Source organism: Podarcis raffonei, chromosome 2, assembly GCF_027172205.1.
Source record: "Podarcis raffonei isolate rPodRaf1 chromosome 2, rPodRaf1.pri, whole genome shotgun sequence".
NCBI classification, from domain to species: domain Eukaryota; kingdom Metazoa; phylum Chordata; class Lepidosauria; order Squamata; family Lacertidae; genus Podarcis; species Podarcis raffonei.
The window spans coordinates 88,997,958-89,020,683 of NC_070603.1; the positions used below are offsets into that span (position 1 = coordinate 88,997,958).

Sequence of the window (22,726 nt, forward strand, 5' to 3'; positions counted from 1 at the left end):
ACGTAATATGGGTTGGTACAAAATACTTCCTTGGATAGGGAGTACCAATCTCACGATAAACTCCCATTTTGGAAGCACGCAAGGTCACCACCCTCTGACAGCGATCTGACTTAATCTGTTGGAAGAGAAAAGCTTTTTTTGAATGGCTTAGAAAGAAAGGAGGTCATCTGGAGGGTAGACCGAGAGCCATGGAAATACTGTGAGCGACACTGCCAGCCCTTTGAAGACAAACCACCACTGTCCGATGGAGCTGCGCCCAAAAATGAGACCCAGCACCGTAGAAAGGCATTTCTGCAAGCCTTGCTACTGTACCAGTCATTAATAGCACCATTCAGAATAATTAGTGCCGTAATACACTTGAGACATTCTCCCCAGATTAGAAAGTGCTTCTACATAAGTGCAATGCAGCCATTTGTCTTGGAGCGGAAGAGAGAAACCTAATTCGGCATCTGCTAGGACAATCCATTACAAATGGCAAAAAAAGGGCACTTTCCTGGAGAGACCAGCAAAGCTGTTGCAATGGCTCTCAATCTGTTCCCGGGGTCTGTTTCGCTGCTGCTGCTGCTTTTGCTTGTGCTGAGCAAGCGGCTCATATTTTTTGCTCTGCCACTTTGCAGCCTCTCGGGTACTTTCCGAACGTGTCTCCTTTTGATGAGCTTCTAATGGGGAAAGATAACAGAAGGAGGCGAACATCATTTTACGATCATTAGTCATCATTATTACATACACTCTCGGAATGGCATCAGATGGTCGGTTTTTGTTTGATCCAAGTAGGAATATGGTACAAAATTGCTTGCATGTGTAATGTACTGGCAGCCTTTGCCAACGTGGTGCCCTCCAGATGTTTTGGACCATAACTCCAGGGCTGATGGGAGCTGTAATCTAAAACATCTGGTGGCACCAGGTTGGTGGAGGCGGGCGTGTGGCTCTTGTACATTAAGTACAAGGGGTGGGGTGGGGAGGAAGGCTGAGAATGCTGCAGCCTAAGAAAAACAAATCCAAACATGTCACAAAAGGGAATCAAAGCTGAAGGAGGACACATTCAGCGCTCTTCTACCATTGGTTGATTTCTTGCACAGCTATGAAATAAGGAGAATGCAAAGCTATGGGAGCTAGCAAAATCTGTTCCTCCACAACTCCGCCATCTAGTAACTCAATGAAAGCGCCTGCATAAAAAATATCTCCAAATGCATCTTCACTGCTTGAAGGCCCAAAGCATTTTTTACATAAAAAATCGGGGGGTGTTTCACTGGGCATATCTGGTAGAGAAGAGCACCCCCCCCCATTTCTGGGCAACTAAATGGTATTTTGTTCAATCTCACTACAGGGGGAAAAGGTAGGGGGTGGGGAAAGCTGGGGGTGGCTCTGCAACAGAGCTATCCTCCCGGTGTTTACAACTCCATATAACTCCCATTTCCAGTGATTGTGATCTAGTAACTAGAACTTTTTGCTCCTCCTATATTGGGGATGAGACAGCTGTGACCCTTCAGATGTTGGGGGGACTGCAACCCCCATCATCTCTGACATTAGTTGTGCTGGCTGGGGCTGATGGGAGTTGGAGTCCAACAACAAATGGAGGACCACAGTTTCCCCATCCCTGCCTTCTATCTTTTGATGCCATCTTTCGTCATGGTTTTCTCTTTCAACTGGAGGCCTTTTTTATATATACAACTCCCATCGTCCAAGACCAATCTTGTCTCTAGACGCTTTGGATTTTCCATGGTGGCTTGCAAATGGGTAATGTTTATGCCTAGCCATGCATCCCACGAGAACAGTATCAGCTGCAATATTGATATATTAATATTATAAATGCAATATTGATGCTATAAATGCTTGGTTTTTAGATTTCTTACATGCCCTTCGCAGTGAGGCTCCAGGGTAGGTTACAAGCATTTAAAAATACAATTAAATTGCAACCAAGAGAGCAAGGAGTGCAACAGGAGCAAGGAAGGAGACTCTACTGCACCAGGCCCTGCCCATCTGTCCAAAATGGCTGGAGGGTGGCTAGTTCCCCTTTCCTTCGCTAGTCCCTTCCTGGAGGATTACATAGAATACGTTATGATGTAATTTTTATTGCACTGAAGTTATATGGGTGTTAATTAACCAAAATTCAAACTTCCCCATCCCCTTCACTTTCAGTTGCCCTGAGGCTGAGTGTGTACCAGTATTGATTCACTGAGCGAAATTCGGTTGATTCTCACATGGTAGTTATTTATTATTAAGATGTGCAGGTCTGTTTATGGTCTTCTGCTGTTGCATTGAATGAAAAGAAAATATGTTTTAGAACTGTGAGTGCAGAGGTGGCCAGAGGAGAAAACTGGCATTTCTGCTCTCTGGGAAAGCGTTTATCTGTGCCTGCCCTCCAGATCCTTTGGAAGTGCTCTGCTTTCCCTGGGGTTCTTCCCTGTTCTCCTCCACTGAATCCTGCTGACTTCTCTGCTGTAGCAACCTTCCCTCTAGGCGTTCCTTCTCCCCGGCTTGCAATATAGCTTGTGCATTATTGGCCTGGAGAATTTATGCAGGTGTGAAGTGGGGAGGTGAGCAAGGAACCAGGGAAGCAAGTCCTGAATGCACAGCGCTGCTCACATCCCAGAATGGCTATAAAAGCAGCCATTCCAGAGTTACTCTCTGGATGAAGTGCTATCGGTCCTTGAAGGGCTTGGTCCTTGAGCGTTTATAGGAAGGGTCAAACTACACACTGCATTTTATATTTAGCGTTAAGGTCAAACTACACATTGCATTTAATAGATGGCTCTGCATACACACTATACATTTCAAACAACCCCCACCCCGGCAAAGAATCAAGGGAACTGTAGTTTGCTAAGGGTGCTGAGTATTGTAACTCTTTGATGGGTGAACTACAGTTCCCAGGATTCTTTCGGGAGTGCTTTAGTTGTTTGCTATCTACACAGTGATAGAGATAAATTGATCGACCAATCAATAGACTTAAGAGTGCTCAGCAGGGACCAGTTCATTTTTTCCAGAAAATAAAGACAGTTGTATCAGGTCTTGATGCAGATTAACCTGTTCCTCCCATTCACATTTTCACCAAAAATCACTCTCACCAAGCTTTTATTCCTCTCCCACCCACACCCCAAAGGTGCTATTTACTGAAAATGTCATTACCTATTTATTATTTATTGATTTAATTAGTTATTTCACAAGATTTATATACCTCTTGATTGTAATAAAACCTCAAAGCAGTTTACTTATAATGTCCTAAACCAGGGGTTGGGAACTTGTGGCCCTCCAGATATTTTGGACCACAACTATCATCCCTGACTGTGCTGCCTGGGACTCATGGGGGTTGGAGTCTATCCCTGCCCTACATAGCTTGGAATTGGGATATCTGAAGGATCATCTTCCACAGGAGCCTGCCTGCCCACTGAAAAAGTCACTGAGGTCTTGCTCTGCATTCCGTTGCCATAGGAACTATGGTTGGCTAGGGTGTGAGAGACAGGGTCTTCTTGGTTGTAGCACCCAGGATGCCAACTCATTTATATACAACTTACATGCTTACAGGGAATGTTTACAGACACCTACAGGAAAAAAAAAGAGGAGTAGACATGACACTTGCCTTAGGGCATCAGAAAATATCCAGATTTTCTGATTTATGAACAATCACCGTTCACCATCCAACCATCATTCACCAATCAGCAATCACCATTCCCCTAAATTGAACACATGCTGCATTCTTGAGAGCATTCTGGCTTCGATTTTTGTTTTAAAAATAATCTCTTACATGTGATCAGGATCAGGTGGGAAACCTTATGTGTGAACATGCCTACGTGGTCCTTCCACTGAATGTGTCTGTGTAGGTTTGGAGCAAAGTCAGCAGGCACTATCCTGCTCTGTGTGGGAGGTGGATAAGTGAACAGGGGGGGTGTTCAGGGTTTTGCAGTTGGAAAGGCAGGTGTGCGCTGTGTATTGCTTTGTCAGCCTTGTCACCACTTGCTTGTCTACCCCAACCAGAGGAGAAGATGGCAGCAAGCAGGGCAATCAATGAAGCATCCTTCAGCCAAGAGGCAGATGAGAAGACAGGAAGATCTTGCCTCTTAAAATTGCCTCTCATGCCCAGGGCCGTCTTAAGCATATCTGGGGCCGTGGTGCAAAGATCCCTCCGGTGTCCCCTCCCCTTTCCCAGAGTTGCCAACCTTTCCCCAAGCCTCTGCAGGGATCGCTCTCCTCCCGCGGAGGCTTGGGAGGCAAGCTGTACGCCCGCCAGCCATATGGTTGATGGGGCATAGCTGGCGGACGTGCAGGGAAAGGGGAGGCCACCGGCAAAGCTGCGCAGCTCCCCCATTCACTGGGGCGCTCCTGAGAAGCGAGCGCCCTGGCGCAATGCGCCACTATGCCCAATAGGAAAGACGGCTCTGCTCATGCCCCATCATCTCACTGGAATGAGTGGTGCAGCCTCCTCCTTTCTCAGGGGCCAAGCTAAGGATGCTTTTCCCAGCCAGAAAAGAGCAGAATACGGTGGGAGTAGTAGTGGCCATTGAAGGACAGGAGCAAAACTGATTCAGCTTTTTGGCATACAGACCTGTCTTCCAGCTATGGAGCTAGAAAGGAGCCCTTATAATATTCTGTCTGACTCTCCCCTCGCTTTCCCTGCGGAGAGTGTGTCATTGTGATAGGAGATGGCGCATATATGTTTCTGGTTCTGCACCAGCTCTCCTTTTCAGTGGGTTGATAGAAAAAGGAACTGGCTGTCTTTTTGCAGTTGTGCAATTACTGAAATCATTTGGATCTTTCGATACTGTTCTTAAATAGTGTTGCCCTGGGACTGCAGAGCTGGAGAGAAACACACTCTGGCCTCAGTTCCTCTCTCGCACTCTTGTCTTTGTTTATCAGCAGCAACACACACAACCCCTGCGCCCCCCCCAACCCCTCTTGAAATATGCAGAATACTTGCTGTGTTTGACAAATGTCATGACTTCATGGCACAAAACTGCTGATCGCATGAATAAGGAGTTCCGAAATGGAGCTTTGCTTGAGATCGCTGTACCAACACTGGTACCACTTTCAGAGACACAAGCTGAAAGATAATTCATCATCATTACCTCTAAATGCGGGAACAGCTAGTTCCTGTCCCACTGGAGCTCATTAAGTTATCAGCAGAGATACTGAGAGAGCAACAACAGAGTGTACTTTTAAGTTCCTTTATGAGCAATCTAAGGCAATGCTATAAAGTCATTCTGCTCTGTTTTTGCCATGAAACCCACTGCAATGTATCATCAAAAAGTTATTTTGGCATTTGTGATGGTGTTGTTTCATGGGAAACCCTACGTAACGATCGGGCTCCGTTAAGCAGATAGTTTCTTCTCAGGGATTTTGTCTTAGGGTAGGATAAAGAGGAGACATGCACATTTGTGAAAAGCAGGTGGTAGAGTCCTTCTGGGTAAATAGAGGGCTGCATTTCTGAAGGCTGCACATAAACACGGTCCTTGTAGGAACTTAGCCCCTGTATCAAGAGAAAGCGCCTATCTTTGAAGTGCTGGTATGTTAAATGCAACTGACTTTCCTAGAGTGATTTGACTGGATGGATGCAACAAACAGTGCAGCTGACAAACTGGGTCCACCACAGTGTCTACACAGCCCTGGCCTTACCACCGCCCTACCCTACCCCAGCCCCATCCAAGTATTATGCAGTGGGACCAATGTCAGGATGCTTCTGCTCTGGCTCTATTGTCCACTACTGCTGGCAACGTCTTCTGCAGCTCACCAGCTTCTTCCCAGTGTAACTCCCTCACAAGTCCTTTGAAACCCTATTCCTGTGTTGGGCAACAATACATTACATATATGGTGAACCCTTGGAATGGGTGGGCTCACCTAGGTCTTCAGTTGGTATTTGGGCTCTGCAAACCAAACTGTTTCCCCAAAAGTCAAATCTATAATTAAAAGCTCACCTTTTTCCACATTGAAAGTCCTGTTATATTCCTGTTGATGTAACTGAAGCGCCACAGAATTTTCAGACTGTACCTCCCGCTTCATATCTCCCAAACTTAGATCACACCATACATGGTCTAGAGATTGCAATGAATTTATTACACCCCAGAGTCCAGGACTGCAGCATACATAAGGTCTGCTGTTGTTTTAAGAGTTGAGGTGGAAGCAGTTGCCAAATCCTGAAGTTCTGCAATAGCATCAATATTATCCCTCTTCAATGAACACCTGAGGGACACTACCCTTTTCTACCAAGCTTTGTGTATTGGGGATGAAGGCTTGCAGGGAGATATTAACCACGTCCAGCTGCATGTGGTTAGAATCCTCTCTTCAGTTGGGAACCCTGATTGCTCAGGGATCCTCATTGCAAGGGGGATTCTAACCATGTTCTACAGAACATACAATAGTTAGAATCCTCTAACAGACTTTCATGCTCAATGCACAGGAGAGGAGCTCACACAGGCAAGGGCATTAGGTGGAGGGCCTGAATGCATACCCCTCCCTACTTTCTTTGGAAGAGCTAACGAAGGCTGCTCTGTTTCTCCAAGCCTAGAGCTGCTTTTACTCTGTCCCTCCTTCAGCCAAATGGAATCCATAGCCTGTTGACAAGTTCTACTGCCCTTTCTGGAAAGGGGTTTGCTTAAAATTCTTGTATTGTAAAGAATAATAGCCTTCCAACGTGGAGAAGAGATTGCCCATCATAAATAATCAAGGGTGAAGATGAATGCTTTCAAAGGGGATGCATTTGCAATCATATACTTTGTGTGCACCGAATATCTATGCCATGAAATATCATATCTCATTCCAAGACTATTCAGAGAGATGGTCTTACTAAATCACCTGCCATTTAAAAATGTATTGACAGAATTAATGTGATCTATGCATCTTTCATTATAATCCTTAGGAAACTGCTAGAATACTAGGTTTCTTTCCTTCTCAGGAACCTTTCTTGGCTAGCTCTTATATTATGTGTGATGCTGCTTTTTAAACAACTTTATTTTTCCCCCTTTTGAAATTTGCCGTGCTGACTATCCTCCTAACACATTTTTATTTTTGCCATGTGTTGAGTGGTGTCAATCTGTGGTTCCCAAACATTTTTGGGCCACTGTCCTCTTGGTTCCCTAAACTCATCCCCAGTGCTCCCTACCCTATAAAAAACATTGTTCAGAATCGTGGTTTGCACGATGAAGGTAAGAATAAAATTCATAATAGTAACAATTAATTGCTCCTTTGTTCAACTTCAATGCCCCTTGCCACCCTCTTAACACCCCCCACCCCGGTAATCCCACTGCCCCCTCTGCTGGTATCACTCATTTTGGGAACCACTGGCATAAACCACGGGCCCACACAGCCTCAATCTCATCAGGAATAATAATACAGAGATAGGAAAGACACAACGAAAAGGTTCATTTCATGCTTGTTGTGTTTTACAACCATTCACAAAACCATTCACATTCAGTGATCCAAACTTGAATGGTGCTCCTTTTTTATATTTAGTTTTATGTTTATATTTAGGTTTTTTTTTAACTTTCCCTTTGTGTTTCTTTGTCCATGAACTTTCTTTTGTGATAGAAAAATGAAGTCCCAAAATGTATTCACCTTACATCACCTTGCATCATCCTTACATGACCACATTTCCCCCTTACCAATACATAAGCTGGGAGTGGGAAGGAGGATTGAGGGCTCCCCATAGGCAACTGGCTGGCCACCCGGCAGGCTCTTATGTTGTTTTTTGCAGGTTGACACATTAATTACAACATCTGTAGAGCACCTATATATCCAGTTGCTTTTCGAGGCCTGTCAATCATAGAGTCATAGAATCGTAGAGTTGGAGAGGGCCTTGTAGGCCATCTGCCCCGGCAGGAAATCTAGAGAACCTCCAACAAATGGCTGCCCAGTCTCTGCTTGAGGACTCACAGCCTTGAAGAACCCACCACCCCTCTAGGTACTTGGTTCCATTTCCAAATTACTCTTAGTGTCAATAAGTCTGGTGTAGAGAACCCACTGTGTGTTTGGTTGTTTGTGTGAAGGCCTTTATGTGCATAAGTCAAGGTGCAACCTGCTGCCATCATCCCGCTTCCCCCTCCCCCTAACTATGGTGACTTGAAAATTATGGAAGTGGTGAAGACAGTGGAGGGAAATGAACAGTGGTGAGTGGATTTAGAGGGAATACAGAAAGGCTGTAGAGAACCATATGAGGTTACATGTGTGGTTGACCACCAAAAATATATTGCCCAGAAATGGGCTAGTAATACACAAAAGCGTGAAAACAAAGCTTTGGGCTTTGTTTTTGTGTAATTGGGTGCTGCAGCATTTAGGGTAAATTGTTACCAAGAAAAGTGACTGAAAATTTCTGGGTCTTTGGGAAAACAAAGGGGTCTCTTTTGTCAAAAGCAACTGTGAGAAACTTGGACCAAGTAATGCAAAAACGCTTACGGCAACCACATAATTGATAGTATATGAGCGATGGTTCTCAGCCCATGCACGTAAGGTCCCAATGACGTGAAGGAAAGTTTGGCTGTTCTTGAGCCTGGAGCTATTTACTGAATTAAAGGCTATAAATATCTAATAGCGGGGAGGGGGCAGTGGGGGAATCATAAAGGTGATGAGTTTCCTACTGCAGTGCTTAGGGAATCATAATGACTAGCATTTGCATAGCTGCCTGTGAAAATGTGCCACAGGTTTCTTCCTTAAGCAGTTGCTGTTCATTTTAAAGCCATTATGGCCTCATCGTGTACACCAGACATTATTAACAATTGTTATGTGCTGTTATCAGAGGTATTAGATGATTAGTCTAGAGCCTGCTTGGAATGAGATAAAAGAAATATCAGTCACATGCTCTTCCAGCCCAGGTTCTATGTATACAAGGCTGTATACATTTTGGGGGGAAATTTCAGTACATATGGCCAAAACAAAAAGCAAAACAAAAAAAAGTCTTCTGAATGTTAATATTGTGAATGATCATGGCTGAGTCTTCCTGCAGAACTTTTCCAAAGCATGCCTAGCTGTAATACTGACAAATGTTGGCACAGGGCACAGTTGCTGTGCCCCATCCCAGCATCCAGGACAGGTCAACTCATGCTACGGTCATAACGTAAATAAAAAAAGTAATCTTGATTTCCCTCATAATTGGAACAGGCAAGGTATCATAGGACCATAATTTTGAATACGGGATTGAGCTACACTGCCACAGGCATATCCAGTGTGGTGTCCTCTAGATGCTATTGGACTCTATTTCCCATCATTCCTGACCATTGACCGTGCTGGCTGGAGTCCAACAGCAAATGGAAGCACCATGTTGGTTACCCCTGCAGTACCAGAATGTGGGCTCCAATAGCAGGTGCCAACAGTTGAAAATTAGGATAGACAGATCTCACTTGGCTTAGGCACCAAATTCTATTAGCTTCTTGGAGTCAGTAGAACTATTATTCAGGAGAGATACAAGGATCACAAAACATTGTCTTCTCATATATGTATGCAGCATATTTACTACCAATTTGCCAGGGGTGGAGTGTCAGATTTGGGATACCTGGGTTTAATTCTCACTAAGCCATGTAAGTTACTGGATGTCCCTCAGTTTAGCCTACTTCATAGGGTTGTGAAGAATGGATAGTGCTTATAACCCAGTGGTAGGAGAAATATATTGCATTCATTTTAATTTTTATTATTTCCTAAATTTGTATATTGCCCTTCACCTGTAGATATCAGGGTGGTTCACAGCATAAAATTGCAAGATGAAAACACAAATTACATAATAAAAACAAGAACAAAACAATAACCCTCCTCTTCCACATTAAAAAGGGTATAGGATGTTAATCAGCCAAAGGCCTGGTTGAAGAGGAACATTTTTGCCAAAGGTACTACCCCTCCCTTAACACTCTAAACAGTCAACTGGTAAGACAGCCAACTGGTTTAACTCAGTTTTCTTTGTTCATTATGTTGTTCATATGAGAAAAATGACATAACTCCCATGCATGTTACAATTATGTGGAAGGAGGCTAGGATACATATATAATTCACAATAATTAATCAAATTTCGTTGATGTGTAATGAACTAATAATGATAATAATAATAATATAAAATCCAGATTCTGTTACATTAGATTAACTTCCTCATTCCAATAACATTTAGCTGTTTCTCAGAAATAAACATCTTAAGGCAGCAGCCCTATGTACATATTCTCATCTTCACTGATTGATTTATTGCCTTCTAAGCAACCATCTCAAGGCAAGTTTATACTGAAGATAATTAAAAGCAGTTAAAAACACAAAAACAACAAATACATTTAAAACAAGACAAAAAGCATAGAAAGTAGACATTTGTGGTAAAGACCCATTTATATAGTTGGGAAAATATCATCTGAAAGGGAGAGGTCAGGACGCTAGCCATTATTTGTTATGTACCTTCAATAGCTGAATACAGAGTAAAGTTTGATGATCAAGACTTCTCTCCTCACCATATCTCTAATACCTCTTCAGAAAACAATGGGCTTCCGTAGGTGACCTGTTTATTGAACATTTATCCTGATCTGCTTTCACAAAACCTTACCAGAAGTAAGATCATTGAGACTTTATTCTGACTTGTTTGTGGGGAGGTTATACGACAACTAGCATTCATCCCAATTTCCTTAGTGAGTGTTTTAGAATGTGTTCTTCTTAATCATTTGTCCATACCATATTTTTCACTGCATTTCACTGTTGCATCAAAAAGTAAATAGATAGATAGATGATAGATGATAGATAGGGATTTTAGGGTGACAGAGTTCTTTCAACTATGAAAATCTCAATTTCCAAGATGCACTCGAATTCCTCCCATCAAGTGATCTGGAGGCTACAGGGGCGGGGGGATGAATTCCAGTTACTTGAAGTAAGATTTGATGTAAGATCTGATGCATTTTGAAAGAATCCTTCCTCATGAGGTGCATAAACCAGTTGCTTTCTTTCATCATCATCATCATCATCATCATCATAAATTGTTATTTATATCCCGCCCTCCCCAGCCGAATCTGGGCTCAGAGCGGCTAACAACAGTAAAATGGTACAACATTCTAAAATCAGTTCATTCTAAAATCAGTTCAAATCAGATTAATGGCAACCATTGGGCTAGAGTTCTGTGAGGATTGCCAAAGAAGGGGGTCAGGCTGTGCCCTGGCCAAAGGCCTGGTGGAACAGCTCTGTCTTGCAGGCCCTGCAGAAAGATGTCAAGTCCCACAGGGCCCTGGTCTCTTGTGACAGAGCGTTCCATCAGATTGGAGCCACAGCCAAAAAAGCCCTGGCTCTGGTTGAGGCCAGCCTAACCTCTCTGTGGCCTGGGACCTCCAAGATGTTTTTGTCTGAAAACATCTTTCTTTCTTTCTTTCTTTCTTTCTTTCTTTCTTTCTTTCTTTCTTTCTTTCTTTCTTTCTTTCCTGCCAGTCATGCTTTCCTACTTCTGTGGTTCATAGAGTCAAAACTCAAGAGCTGGAAGGGACCTCAACCCCCTGCAATGTAGGACTCAAAGTGGTTGTTCTGTGAATGCCTCACTGCTTTATGAAGAAGGTGGAATAGTCTGCTTTTCTTCTGCCGTTCACTGTTAAAATACACACACACACACACACACACACACACACACACGGACCTGCTTGACATCAAACTTCTCTACAACACCAAAATGACTGACATGGAATATAAATTTGTAGGTTGTAGAATCTAGCAGGATGATGCTATTTACAATATGGCACAAAGCTCCTAGCACTCAGATTCCGGGTTAGCGCCATCGGCTAATGGCGGATTCTCTCCGAGCTCCGGAGGGAATCGGCTCCGCAGGATCCAGGTCTTGCCGCTGCGGCGACGCGGGGACCCTCAGAAATCACAGGCGCTGAAGCCTGTGAACCTGGTGACTCGGCGGGCACCATTTGCGCCCCCCCGACCCGCGAAGGAGCCTTTTTAAAGGCTTCGGAACGGGGGACGGGGTGAGCGGCGCGGTGCTGAGAGTCGACTGCTTCTCCTGCGGAGTGAAGCCGCATGCCATGGTCGGAGAGCGCTGACTTCTTCTTGTGAACAATTGGACTCTAAAAGCAACAACCCGTGAGTAATACGGAAATTGGATTTGTAAAGAAAAAAATTTTTTGAATTAGGCACGATCGGGGAAGGCGCAAACAGGAAGTCCGTCTCCCCGTCTTATAAATAATCTAAAGCAAGGACTAGCTAACTAAGGTCGAGAGAATTTCTTCTTCTTTATTGGGTAAAAGACATTAATTTCACGATTTGGCAATATAAGTAATTTTACTGGAGGATAAGAGCTAATTTTGAGAGCTGAAGTGCCACCCCCCCGGACCCGGGAGTGATCCGCGAGAGAGCCTGTTGAGGAGATAATAGAAGAGTTTGACAGCTGTCAAATTAGCTGTCAAGAAGGAAAAAGAGAACTTTGTTTCTGCTGTCTCTGCTGGATATATTTGCTACAATTTGGTTATATTTTGTTGAAAACAAGGAAGAACTGATACAAACTAACTTGATTTTTGGATTTGAACTGGAAGGAAGATAAAGTAACCAAAATCCCGCTAGAGGGGATTTTGGGACATTACAAGAATGGCTGAAGGAGGAAAAATTCAAGCTAAATTGGACAGAGTGTTTCTTCTCTTGGGAAAGTTACAAGGCCAAATTGATGTTTTGGCTACAAATGTTGCAACTCTGGACTTAACAGTAAACAAATTCATTGAATTTGATAAGGACTTGACTCATGAAGTTCATGCAGCTGGACAAGAAACTTGAAAGATTTGAGAGTGTGGACACAGAGATATATGTTGTTTCTGAGGAAAAGGAAGGAGGAGATGTAATGTTGCAGATGACAAAGGAGAGCCAGAGGCCTGACATGATGGCTACAAAGGAAAATAAGTACTGGATGATGAAAATCTGTTTTGAATTGAAGATTGAAGAATGGAGAGATCTCCTTATGTGGAGATCTGAAGACCTATGGATTACAAATTTGATTAAGGTGGAAGTTGGAGCTTTTGGGACATTTGGACTTAAAAGGAGTAAGAAACAAGATTCGGGCTCCACTTTTAAGTATGGAGGTCTGGCTGGAAGAAATATGGACCCTATTGGGACAGAGCTTCTCCGAGATCTGGTGTTAAGGACTACCAAAAAAACCGGCAGAGAGGAATTGAGAGAGAATTAAGAGCCTCGGACGTGAGGTCTCCAGGCTGATAGTAGACTAAGACTGATGGACATTTGTTGGGGATTGAAACCGGGAAAGGGGGGGTGGGGTTTGGGAATCCAAAGGGTGCATAATTATAATCTGTTTTTTTTATTTTGTTTTGTTATTAGTATGAAAATTGGGGAATTCGTGGAAGGGAATTTGGGTCGACTTTAGAAAAAAGTTTTAAGAATGAGCACTGATGTTTAAATACTGATGTTTATAAGTTAAAATTGGTTTTTCTAAAATGAATTAAATATAAAAAGGTCAAAAATTGGGGACAAGAACTTGTTGAATTAACAATTTGAATTGGAATATAAGAAGGGGAGGTGTGGGGAAGTCAGGGAAATATGTTATTGAAAATAAGGATTGTAAACTTTATGTTTTTTTAACTTTTTTGTTTTTGTTTTTTTGATTTTTTAATGTATAAAGGTGGAAAAACTCAATAAATATCTTTTAAAAAAAACAACAAAGCTCCTAGCACTCAGACCCAGCATAGTGATAGAGGACCGGAATCTAGAATCTGTTGCATGCAGCCTCTCTTGCTATCATCCATTGAGAGTGTCCTTAGAATAACTTGCTTTCCTCTGTCCACAGTGCCTACACAGAACCTTACAAGGTGTGCCCTATCTCTGTGATTCCTATTGAAGACGTCACATCAGATGAGGAACAGAAAAGTTCTGGAGATGAGGATGGGAACCAGGGAGAGTCCAACCTCCTCCATAAGGTAAAACACCATTTTTAATGGTGTGTGTGTAAATAAAATTTTGGAGGCAGGTCTTGCAACAAATCCAATAGATCTTGTGAGGTGTCTTGAGCCATTTCTGCAATAGATTCCACCCCTGCCCCTGCTCACTGACTGGATCCAGCTACTACCTGCAGGATCCCAACAACATACGATGTGCCTACATCACATTTGTCTGAACTTGCAGCCAGGATCAATGAACAAGTGGGGTGTCAGTATTACATGGTCAGAAGATGCACTGGACATATATTTATTCCTGAAAGTGTTTTTCCCATTATAAGCAGTCTCACTCTATCGTACTCTCAGTTCTGCCCAAAGCAGAACTGTGAAAGTAACTGATAATCAACTGGCAGCCCCTGAGGCAAAGCTGGACTCCTGGGAGCTGCCATCTGCCCTGCACAGCACCACAGGTACCAGATCTCCATTCATCCACTTGCCAGAAACAGGTATTTTAGATGGAGGAGAAAGGCAGATGTATACATGAAGGAGGCAAGATAAGGAAGAAGCCTTCTTGATTGTCCTGCCTGCTCAGACCCTCCAAGTGTCCCTATTTTCCAGGAATGTCCCTGATTTAGAGAAGCCATCCTAGTGTCTGATTTTATCCCAGAATGTCCCACTTTTCCTTAGGATGTCCCTATTTTCATTGGAGAAATGTTGGAGGGTATGGAGCTATCCAACTCCTGAGCCATCTGAAGGCAATCCTGTATAGGGAAGGGTTTTTTAAAAAACATGTTTAATGTTTTATTATGTTTCTATGTATGTTGGGAGCTGCCCAGGGTGGCTGGGGCAACCCAATAAGAAGTGTGGGGTATAAATAGTAAAATTTTCATTTTGGAATGGGAGTCCCTATTTTCCTCGGAGAAATGTTGGAGGGTATGCCTGCCCCCTTCTATCTTTCCCACTTGCTCTTCCACTCATGCCCGCATTTTACTTCTTTGTCTTCACTATGTGGCCTGCAAAAAGTTAAGATTGCAATAAAACATATTGTAAAAGCTGATGGTTTTACAGTATAAAAGCCATTGGGAGCAATAAAACAAAGTAGAATGAGAACAATGTAAATATTTTTTTAAAAAAAGCCTAGGAAAATAAAATGCTTCTGCCTGGCACTTTAATGAAATCTGAGTAGGGGCAAAGTGAGCCTTCCTGTGAAGAGCATTTCACAGCCAGGGTGCCACTACTGAGTAGGCCGTCAGATGGCTGACATACAGAGAGAATAAAGGGGAAGCGTTTGTAAAGTGCCCCTGCCATTTTAATTTTGATCTCCCTTTGTTGCATTCAGCCCAGTTACGGAATCATGTTGAAAGCAAGATATTGCTGAAACATATGATGCTGAATGAAAATTAGCTGCAGATGTTGGAAGTTTGAGTCTTATGCCTGGGCCAAATATATGACTGTTCTGCTTTAGGCAAAGGCAGCAGTTCAACGTGAGTCAAAATACAATTTTCTGCAGTGAAAAGGAACCAGGAAAACAGAAATTAGTTCATTGTTAGGCTGAGGTTTCAGGTAGTTAGCAGGGCCAGCCTTTCCATTAGGTACAACATGGTGCCCTTCAGATATTATTAGACTCCCGTCAGTCCCATACAGCAAGTCAAATGACCATGGATATTCAGTAACACCCAGAAGGTATTAGCTTGGCTATCCTTGCATTAGAAGAGTGAGGCAGCCACTTCAGACAACAGATTCTAGACTGAGGAGCAATGGCACCAGCCTTCTGGCCATTCCTTCTGAGCCCTGCTTAGGCATTCCTCGGTTTTTAGAAGACAGAGCTGTGTGCGTCAGGCACAGAGCCAGCCCTGTACCCCCTGAGCTAGCCTGCTGCCCACAAGTGTGGTGAAGGTTGCTGTCCCATTGTTGATGTAGAAGTAAGATTCAGCTGCATGTCCAGTTGGCATTCCAGGCTATCTGACAGAGTGGCCTCCCTCAAGCAGCAAAATGTCTTATTTAACTATTTATTTCAGGCGTCATTAAAAAAAGGATAGCAGAGAATAGGAGCGCCTAACCATCTTTTCCATTAAACTGCTGATCAACAATCGAAGAACACCCCCTTCATTGCTCATGGTTGCTATGCTCCCTATCAATTGCTCACAATGTGAGATCACCTTAGGCTTTCACCCTGAAGACTCTTGCAGTGTCAGTCACTGCTGGAGGAGAAAGCTGCCCAGACACTGTCATTCGCTAGTCCAGTATTTATGTGTCCGAATGGAGACAGCATCCCCTAAGTTATGGACATGGATTGGAAAATACTGGAGTAACGCTGGTCAGTGTGATAATTCTGCCCCGAGATCTGTAGATGAAGGGCGGTATACAAATTTTAACAACCACAACCACCACAAATTTTCTGACACTTCCTCCTAGACCTTTCAGTTCTTAAGAATTACTGATAAAATTTAGCATTCTCTAAATTCCCAAGATGAATGCTGTCAGAGACACTCCTGACAGGATTGAACAAGAAGGATGGCATGTCACTGATACCATAACGTAGTGCTTGCCATAGTTGGTAATATATTACGACTTTCTGAGGCTTTCACACAAAAAGCTCTCAGCCCTCTGAGAGAATGTTAGGCTTCCAGCCCATATATACTTAGCTCAGAAAAGGTTCCATTGAACTAAGTGGAACTTCCTTCTGCATTCATATGTAAAGAAGGATAGCAATATTAGCCATTTTATCAAAAAGCCATGTCTGAGTGATGAAGTGCAAGTAAATCATCTAAGTACCCAGCAAAAGTACTGTCTCTCTCTTGTAGGGAAATCCTTAGCGCAAGATGAAGTAGTTGTAAAACAAGAGCAAATTTCAGTGCACTGTCACTTAGAGAGAATTGGCAGACTTCAGTAGGTTTGGATGCCAAAAATAGTACCAAGGATTTGGAAGTGAGCTAATCTTGTGAAAACAGTATTTGGGCTGGTCTGGAAGCAAGAGTAAGTTTTTGGTTTTCTTTTTTAATGTTTTGCTTGTTAGTCTATGGTTTCCATCTCCCAGGGGAAAATCAGTCTGAATAAAGGCATGAGATCACCTAGCAGATAAGATCTATGGTTTTATCCAGAAAGTGTACTTTATTTTTATTAACAGTGCTTCTACTGAGGGTGGGAAGGATCTGCTATACAAGAGATTCTTGCTCTTCAGTTTTGTGAGCTTAGATTCCCTTATGTCTCTGCATGTAATTTTATACTGGTTAGAATGGGGCTGTTAAAAATAAGAACAAATAAGCATATATATTAAAAGTAGCCAAAGGCACAATCAGGTGAAACGTACTTAATTTCGTCTCACTGAATGGGAGAGACTTAAGCACCATCCCTTAAATTTGGCTGAATAGTGCCTTTGTGTTTTCATAGAATCACTACACTGTTTCAAAGCAACAGCCACTTCTGACTATGCCACCCTAGGCATGACCTCTCTGCAAATTTGGGGACATAATTTGACTCTTGACCACACTTTAAAAAACAAAGAAAAACCCAACATTCTTAGCAGGGGTGGAGGAAGGGGGTGTGGTGGGGGCGGTCCGCCCCGGGTGTCACCATGGAGGGGGTGACAAAATGCCAGGTGGCACTCACTGTGGGGCCTGCGCCTAAGCTATGCGTCTCTCCTGGGAGTGATGTGGTGGCTTGGGCGCGCGCATCCTCTGCACTGCCCCAAATGGTCCGCCCGCTGCCTCCCCCTTAGCTGTAGGGCTGCTGAGTGGGAGGAGGCAGGCAGACTCCTCAGAGGCCCCATGGAGTGTCCTGCCCCGGCTGGCCTAGGTGCAGGGCACGTGCGCCACCCCAGGTGCCCGATTGGCTTGCTCTACCGCTAATTCTTAGTCTGGAGTGTACATTTGGGTTACATCTTGTGGATCTCTGCTCTTCTGAGCTAACCTCTCTGAAATGAAGCATGCAGCATACCATTGTTATGTTTCAAGGCAGCTAATACATACATACATACATACATACATACATACAGTGGTACCTTGGGTTACATACGCTTCAGGTTTCATATGCTTCAGCTTACAGACTCCACTAACCCAGAAATATTACCTCAGGTTAAGAACTTTGCTTCAGGATGAGAACAGAAATCGTGCTCCAGCGGGGCAGCAACAGCGGGAGGCCCCATTAGCTAAAGTGGTGCTTCAGGTTAAGAACAGTTTCAGGTTAAGAACGGACCTCCGGAATGAATTAAGTACTTAACCCGAGGTACCACTGTACAAGCAAAGAACAAAATATTTTCCCCTGTGGTATAAAACAGCAGATTGCAGGGAGCAGTTTTGATCCCAGACCTGATGCTGGGGGAAGGATTGGGCCCCCTCTCATTTTGCAGCCCCATCACTCCAATCAACCTGGCAAATTCGTGCAGAACATTTTTGTTTTTAAAAGAGAAGGAATATTCTGGGACATCCAGAACGTCATGGGTTTTCCCCATAATAATATGTAGTTTGTCTTATATAATATGTAGTGTGTGTCCCCCCCCCATCCCACCCCCAGAGTCACATTGTATTCTAGGGGAGGTTTTTTGTTTAAAACTGGATTTTCTTATCAAGGTTGGATCCATGGGGGGGGGAATCCCTGGCAGTTGGTGTTGGGCTAGCAAATTTCCAACAAGATGCTGTCATTTTTTAAAATTGCCATGCTACTCCTTGGAGAAGGGGGTGCCCTTCACATAGACCCCTATAGCTCAGTTTTACCCAGCTTAAAACTACCTAAGAGGCATATTGAGGCCATTCTTCACATGTGTGTCTCTTTTATATATTTATTCCATTGCTCTGAGCAAAGGTGACCTTGCCTTTTTCCAGCTTGTTGAAGAAAAAGCTTGCTGGAAGCAAGCATCAGATTGGGGCACAAAAACGCCTCCTTTCCCTGAAATCCTCATTAAATTACCATTTCAGCCTGAGATAAGGAGAGCCCTTTGCAGGAGGGCTGCCTCGTCATTTCAGGTGCCAAGCACATGGACAATTGTAACCAGGGGCAAGCTATATCTACTCCTTGCATGCAGTCAATGGCACAAATCACCCCCAACCAAGCAGCAAACATCTGAGCTTAGTTTGGTCCAACAAGTGACATGTTCTTATCCTCAGTGAACAGGGAAGGCGTAAAAACTGGCATGGCTGCTCCATTGTATCTGGGAGAAAATAGATGCATACATTTGTACGAGCAGCTGAAAATTATATATGGGAAGCAAAACGATTTCACAGTAAAGATTAAAGCGGATTAATGTGATCTCAGCAGTAATGCTAATGTTTATAAAGACAAAACTCAGGATACAGATGTTTAAAGGTCATAATAGAGGCAATTAAGCGTGATTTTGGATTTATAGAAAGTCGTTTGCAGCTGTAGGATGGTCCTGCCTGCCATTTACTCTCAATGCAGGAGAAATAAAAAAAGTCACATTCATTATACTTAACTGCTGCCTGGGGTTTCAATGCAAAAAGTTAATGTGAAATGTGGAGCTAGGAGCAGCACATGTTTTCCCTTGTATGTCTACTCAGCTTGATTCTTCTCCAAGGGGAAGCCCCATTTATGTTAAGAGTAAAAAACAAATGCGGGGGGAGCATTAAGATCCTTCCCTGTGTGTCTCTTTATACCCGTTTGAGTATATTGTAGACACACAAATGGTTTCAGTGGGGTAACTATCACCTACAAGCACCAGAAATTTCTCACCCTCAGGGACCCCTAGGCGTTGGAGAGCTGCATCTGACTTGCACATTCCATTTCAGTTTTACTTATATGATTACAAACCCCATAAACATACTTCCCAAACATGGAGCTTTGTTAATTCAAGGCCTTCAGCAAAGGCTGCTCTGTTTGAACAAAAGACTGTGGGAAGCCTACCGTAAATTCAGATCAGCACCTGTATACAGGGCCGGAATTAGGTTTGATGAGGCTCTAAGCTACTGAAGGTAATGGGGCCCTTTATATGTCTAGCTGTCCTTTGTCAACAACAAATTGCCGCTGTTTTTTGTGTTGAATATATGCTATATAGTCATTTATGGACCTAATAGGTATCTAAAGCCATTTGCACATAACAAAATATATATTTTCTCAAAGTTTATTTGTTTGTTTTTTTATCTTATATTTTGGAAATGTGCATCCAGGTTTTTTTTCCTTTAATTTTTTTGGGAGCCCCCAAGAGAGTGGGGCCCTAAGCTATAGCTTGTTTAGCTTATATGTAAATCTAGCACTGCTGTATATGTAGACCTCATCTTACTCGGGGATTACATTCCTGGCTATCACGTGTATAAGTAAAATCATGTAAAACCTGGGAAGGGCCCCACGCAACCATCTCTACCTGTCCAAAACTGGCACTGAGAACACCTTGCCCTCTACCCTGCCCCGCGAGGCAGAGACCCAGCTCTGGAAAGGTTGTGTGTGGGCTTCCTTGAGGGCTCCCCCAAGATCTCAGATGGCCCTTCCTGGGGTGGGGGTGGGGTTCTTGCTATCCTGCCCTGTTTTGTTGTTGTTTAGTCGTGTCCGGCTCTTCGTGACCCCATGGACCAGAGCACGCCAAGCACTCCTGTCTTCCACTGCCTCCCACAGTTTGGTCAAACTCATGCTGGTAGCATCGAGAACACTATCCAACCATCTCGTCCTCTGTCGTCCCCTTCTCCTTGTGCCTCCATCTTTCCCAACATCAGGGTCTTTTCCAGGGAGTCTTCTCTTCTCATGAGGTGGCCAAAGTATTGGAGCCTCAGCTTCAGTTTTGTTTATTTCTAAATTTTCAGTGATCCACATGAAGCTGCGATTGCGTACGTGAACTTAATGTAAGATGCAATCTGCCGGTACCTTTATGTACCAGTTAATCAACGTATTTGGGAGGTGCATGCCTTCTCCTCTTCTTCCTCCACATCCCTCACCACAGCTCCCAGTGCCTCTTCCACACACACACACACACACACACACACACACACACACACACCACTTTGCTGAAGGCAGTGGGGGAACAAAAGGAGGCCAGAGAGTCCACAGCAGGTGGCAACAGAGGAAGCTGCAGCAGGGATCAAAGCGCTCTCTGAGGCCAGATCTGCCACCTGAAGTTACCTCATGGGTGGGCTGTCCCTGGGCAAGGTCTGCATGTAGGTTCCCACTATTATTGAGAATCCTGATTACTGTATTCTTCCGTCTATAAGATGCCCCCATGTATAAGACGACCCCCATTTTGGGGGACTCTGATTAAAGAAAATGGGGGAGATGGCCCCCATATATAAGATGCCCCCAAATTTTGGACATTATTTTTAAGGGGGGGAAACCTAGTCTTACACACGGAAAAATACAGTATGTGGAGGTCTTGGCAGTAGCAGGGCCAGGGCCAGCAGAGGCAAGCCTGCTGTCCCCTCATGTCCTGTACATTTTAATCCATGTGCTACCCCTGTGCACCTCAAATCATATCATTTCAACTTTTCTCTGCTTGGGGGAAAAATAGATACTGGCCCTTATTATCTGTATGCTCATTTACCTATACTAATTAATTTAAATGCATGTTGATCTGCAATTGCTGTCCTCCTAGCGCTGAGGCCAAACTGTTTAATGGGTTTAGAGACAAAAGAAATAAAATAAACCCAGCGAGGCTAATTTAAAACTTGCCAAGTGGCAATTCTCTTGCCGTTCTTTTAAACCACTCTTAGTCCACCTCCCAAGGAAAGCTTTGAAAATGCTGCTGTAGGGTTTCTTAATAAAGTCTTGAAAATGCAAGAACAGGCTCCCTTTCGCAACTTCTCCTGTCCCTCTACAGGGAAAGGCAGTCAACATCTTATCTGCTGTGTTGGCTTCAAATTTGGAAAAGTCTTTACAATGCAACGAGCTGGTGCCAAATATTTTAAAAATAAAACCTGAGACTAGTGTCCCCTCTTGGTGGGTCCTTCTGTCTAGGAAGGAAAACCTCTACATTTTAGAAAACCTTAATATACCTGGGTCCAACAACTGTTTAACAGGCATAGTGGGGTCTTCAGAATTTCACATCTTTGATACATGGGTCATCAGTGGGAATGAGACAACATCACCCCCACCCTGCCCTAGTGAGTTGCCAGAAATGTATGGCAACAACACAGAGCAAGGGACAGGATGGTGAACAATTGCAGCATGCAGAACAGATCTGTCTGCAAATAGAGGAAATAGCAGGCTAGGCCACAGAGATTTTGCAGAGAGCCAAGCGGCAACAGCCTCACTGTTGCAGCACGTCAAATTGTCTTTGCCGTTTCTTATCTTTCTACTGGGTGGGATTGGTTTCCAGGCTCCATTAATCATTCTGTTTTGCAAACCTTTAACCTTCGTATAATGAAGCAAGCCCACATACTTTTAAAAAATCCAAAAAAGAAAACCTCGTGCATAAGCCACGTATTTGGGGAGTGACTGTTTTGCGTCCCTTTAAGGAAGAGACAGATTTAGAAAGCTTCTCTCCCCCTACTCCACCCCAGAAAGAGGATGTGTATAATTAAACAGATTCCCCAGGAGATGGTGTGATATTCCTCCCTCCAAGAAAGGGAGCAGGAGACATAATTTTCCAGTTTGCATTTTTTAATTTTTAACTTTGAGGCACATAGGTTTTAGGTTCAACTGACCCTTCTGTGATTCAGCACTACTGTCCTGATATTATTTCCCATCCTGTATTGCCATAGTGAACTAATTCTCCGAGTGGGATTGAACGAACTAGTCTCGCTAGATGAAGCCCATGCAAGGACTTCCACCAGCACAACAGGGCTTGGACTGAAGGAACAATTGCCATAGTGCCATGTTGAATTCTTCCCTCTGAATACTACTTGTTTCATAGCCTAAATCCACCAGTGGATAGCAGGCTTGGGGTAATGGCACCCAGAGAAATAATGATACCACTGCCTTCAAAGCACTACTGTGATATCTAGAGTGGTAGAGCAGGTACAAAGGTCAGTGGAAATACTGCAGGTATT

The 22,726-nt window shown here is 43.6% G+C and overlaps 1 protein-coding gene across 4 annotated transcripts in view; it reads left to right on the plus strand.

The window, feature by feature from the left end:
• FGD5 (FYVE, RhoGEF and PH domain containing 5) overlaps positions 1-22,726 on the plus strand; it is a 144,811-nt gene that overhangs the window by 51,362 nt on the left and 70,723 nt on the right. For all 4 annotated transcript variants that reach the window (XM_053378066.1, XM_053378064.1, XM_053378061.1 and 1 more), the window contains exon 3: positions 13,715-13,844. In XM_053378066.1, coding sequence (XP_053234041.1) covers positions 13,715-13,844 — 130 coding nt within the window. The remainder of the gene's footprint in view (positions 1-13,714; positions 13,845-22,726) is intronic.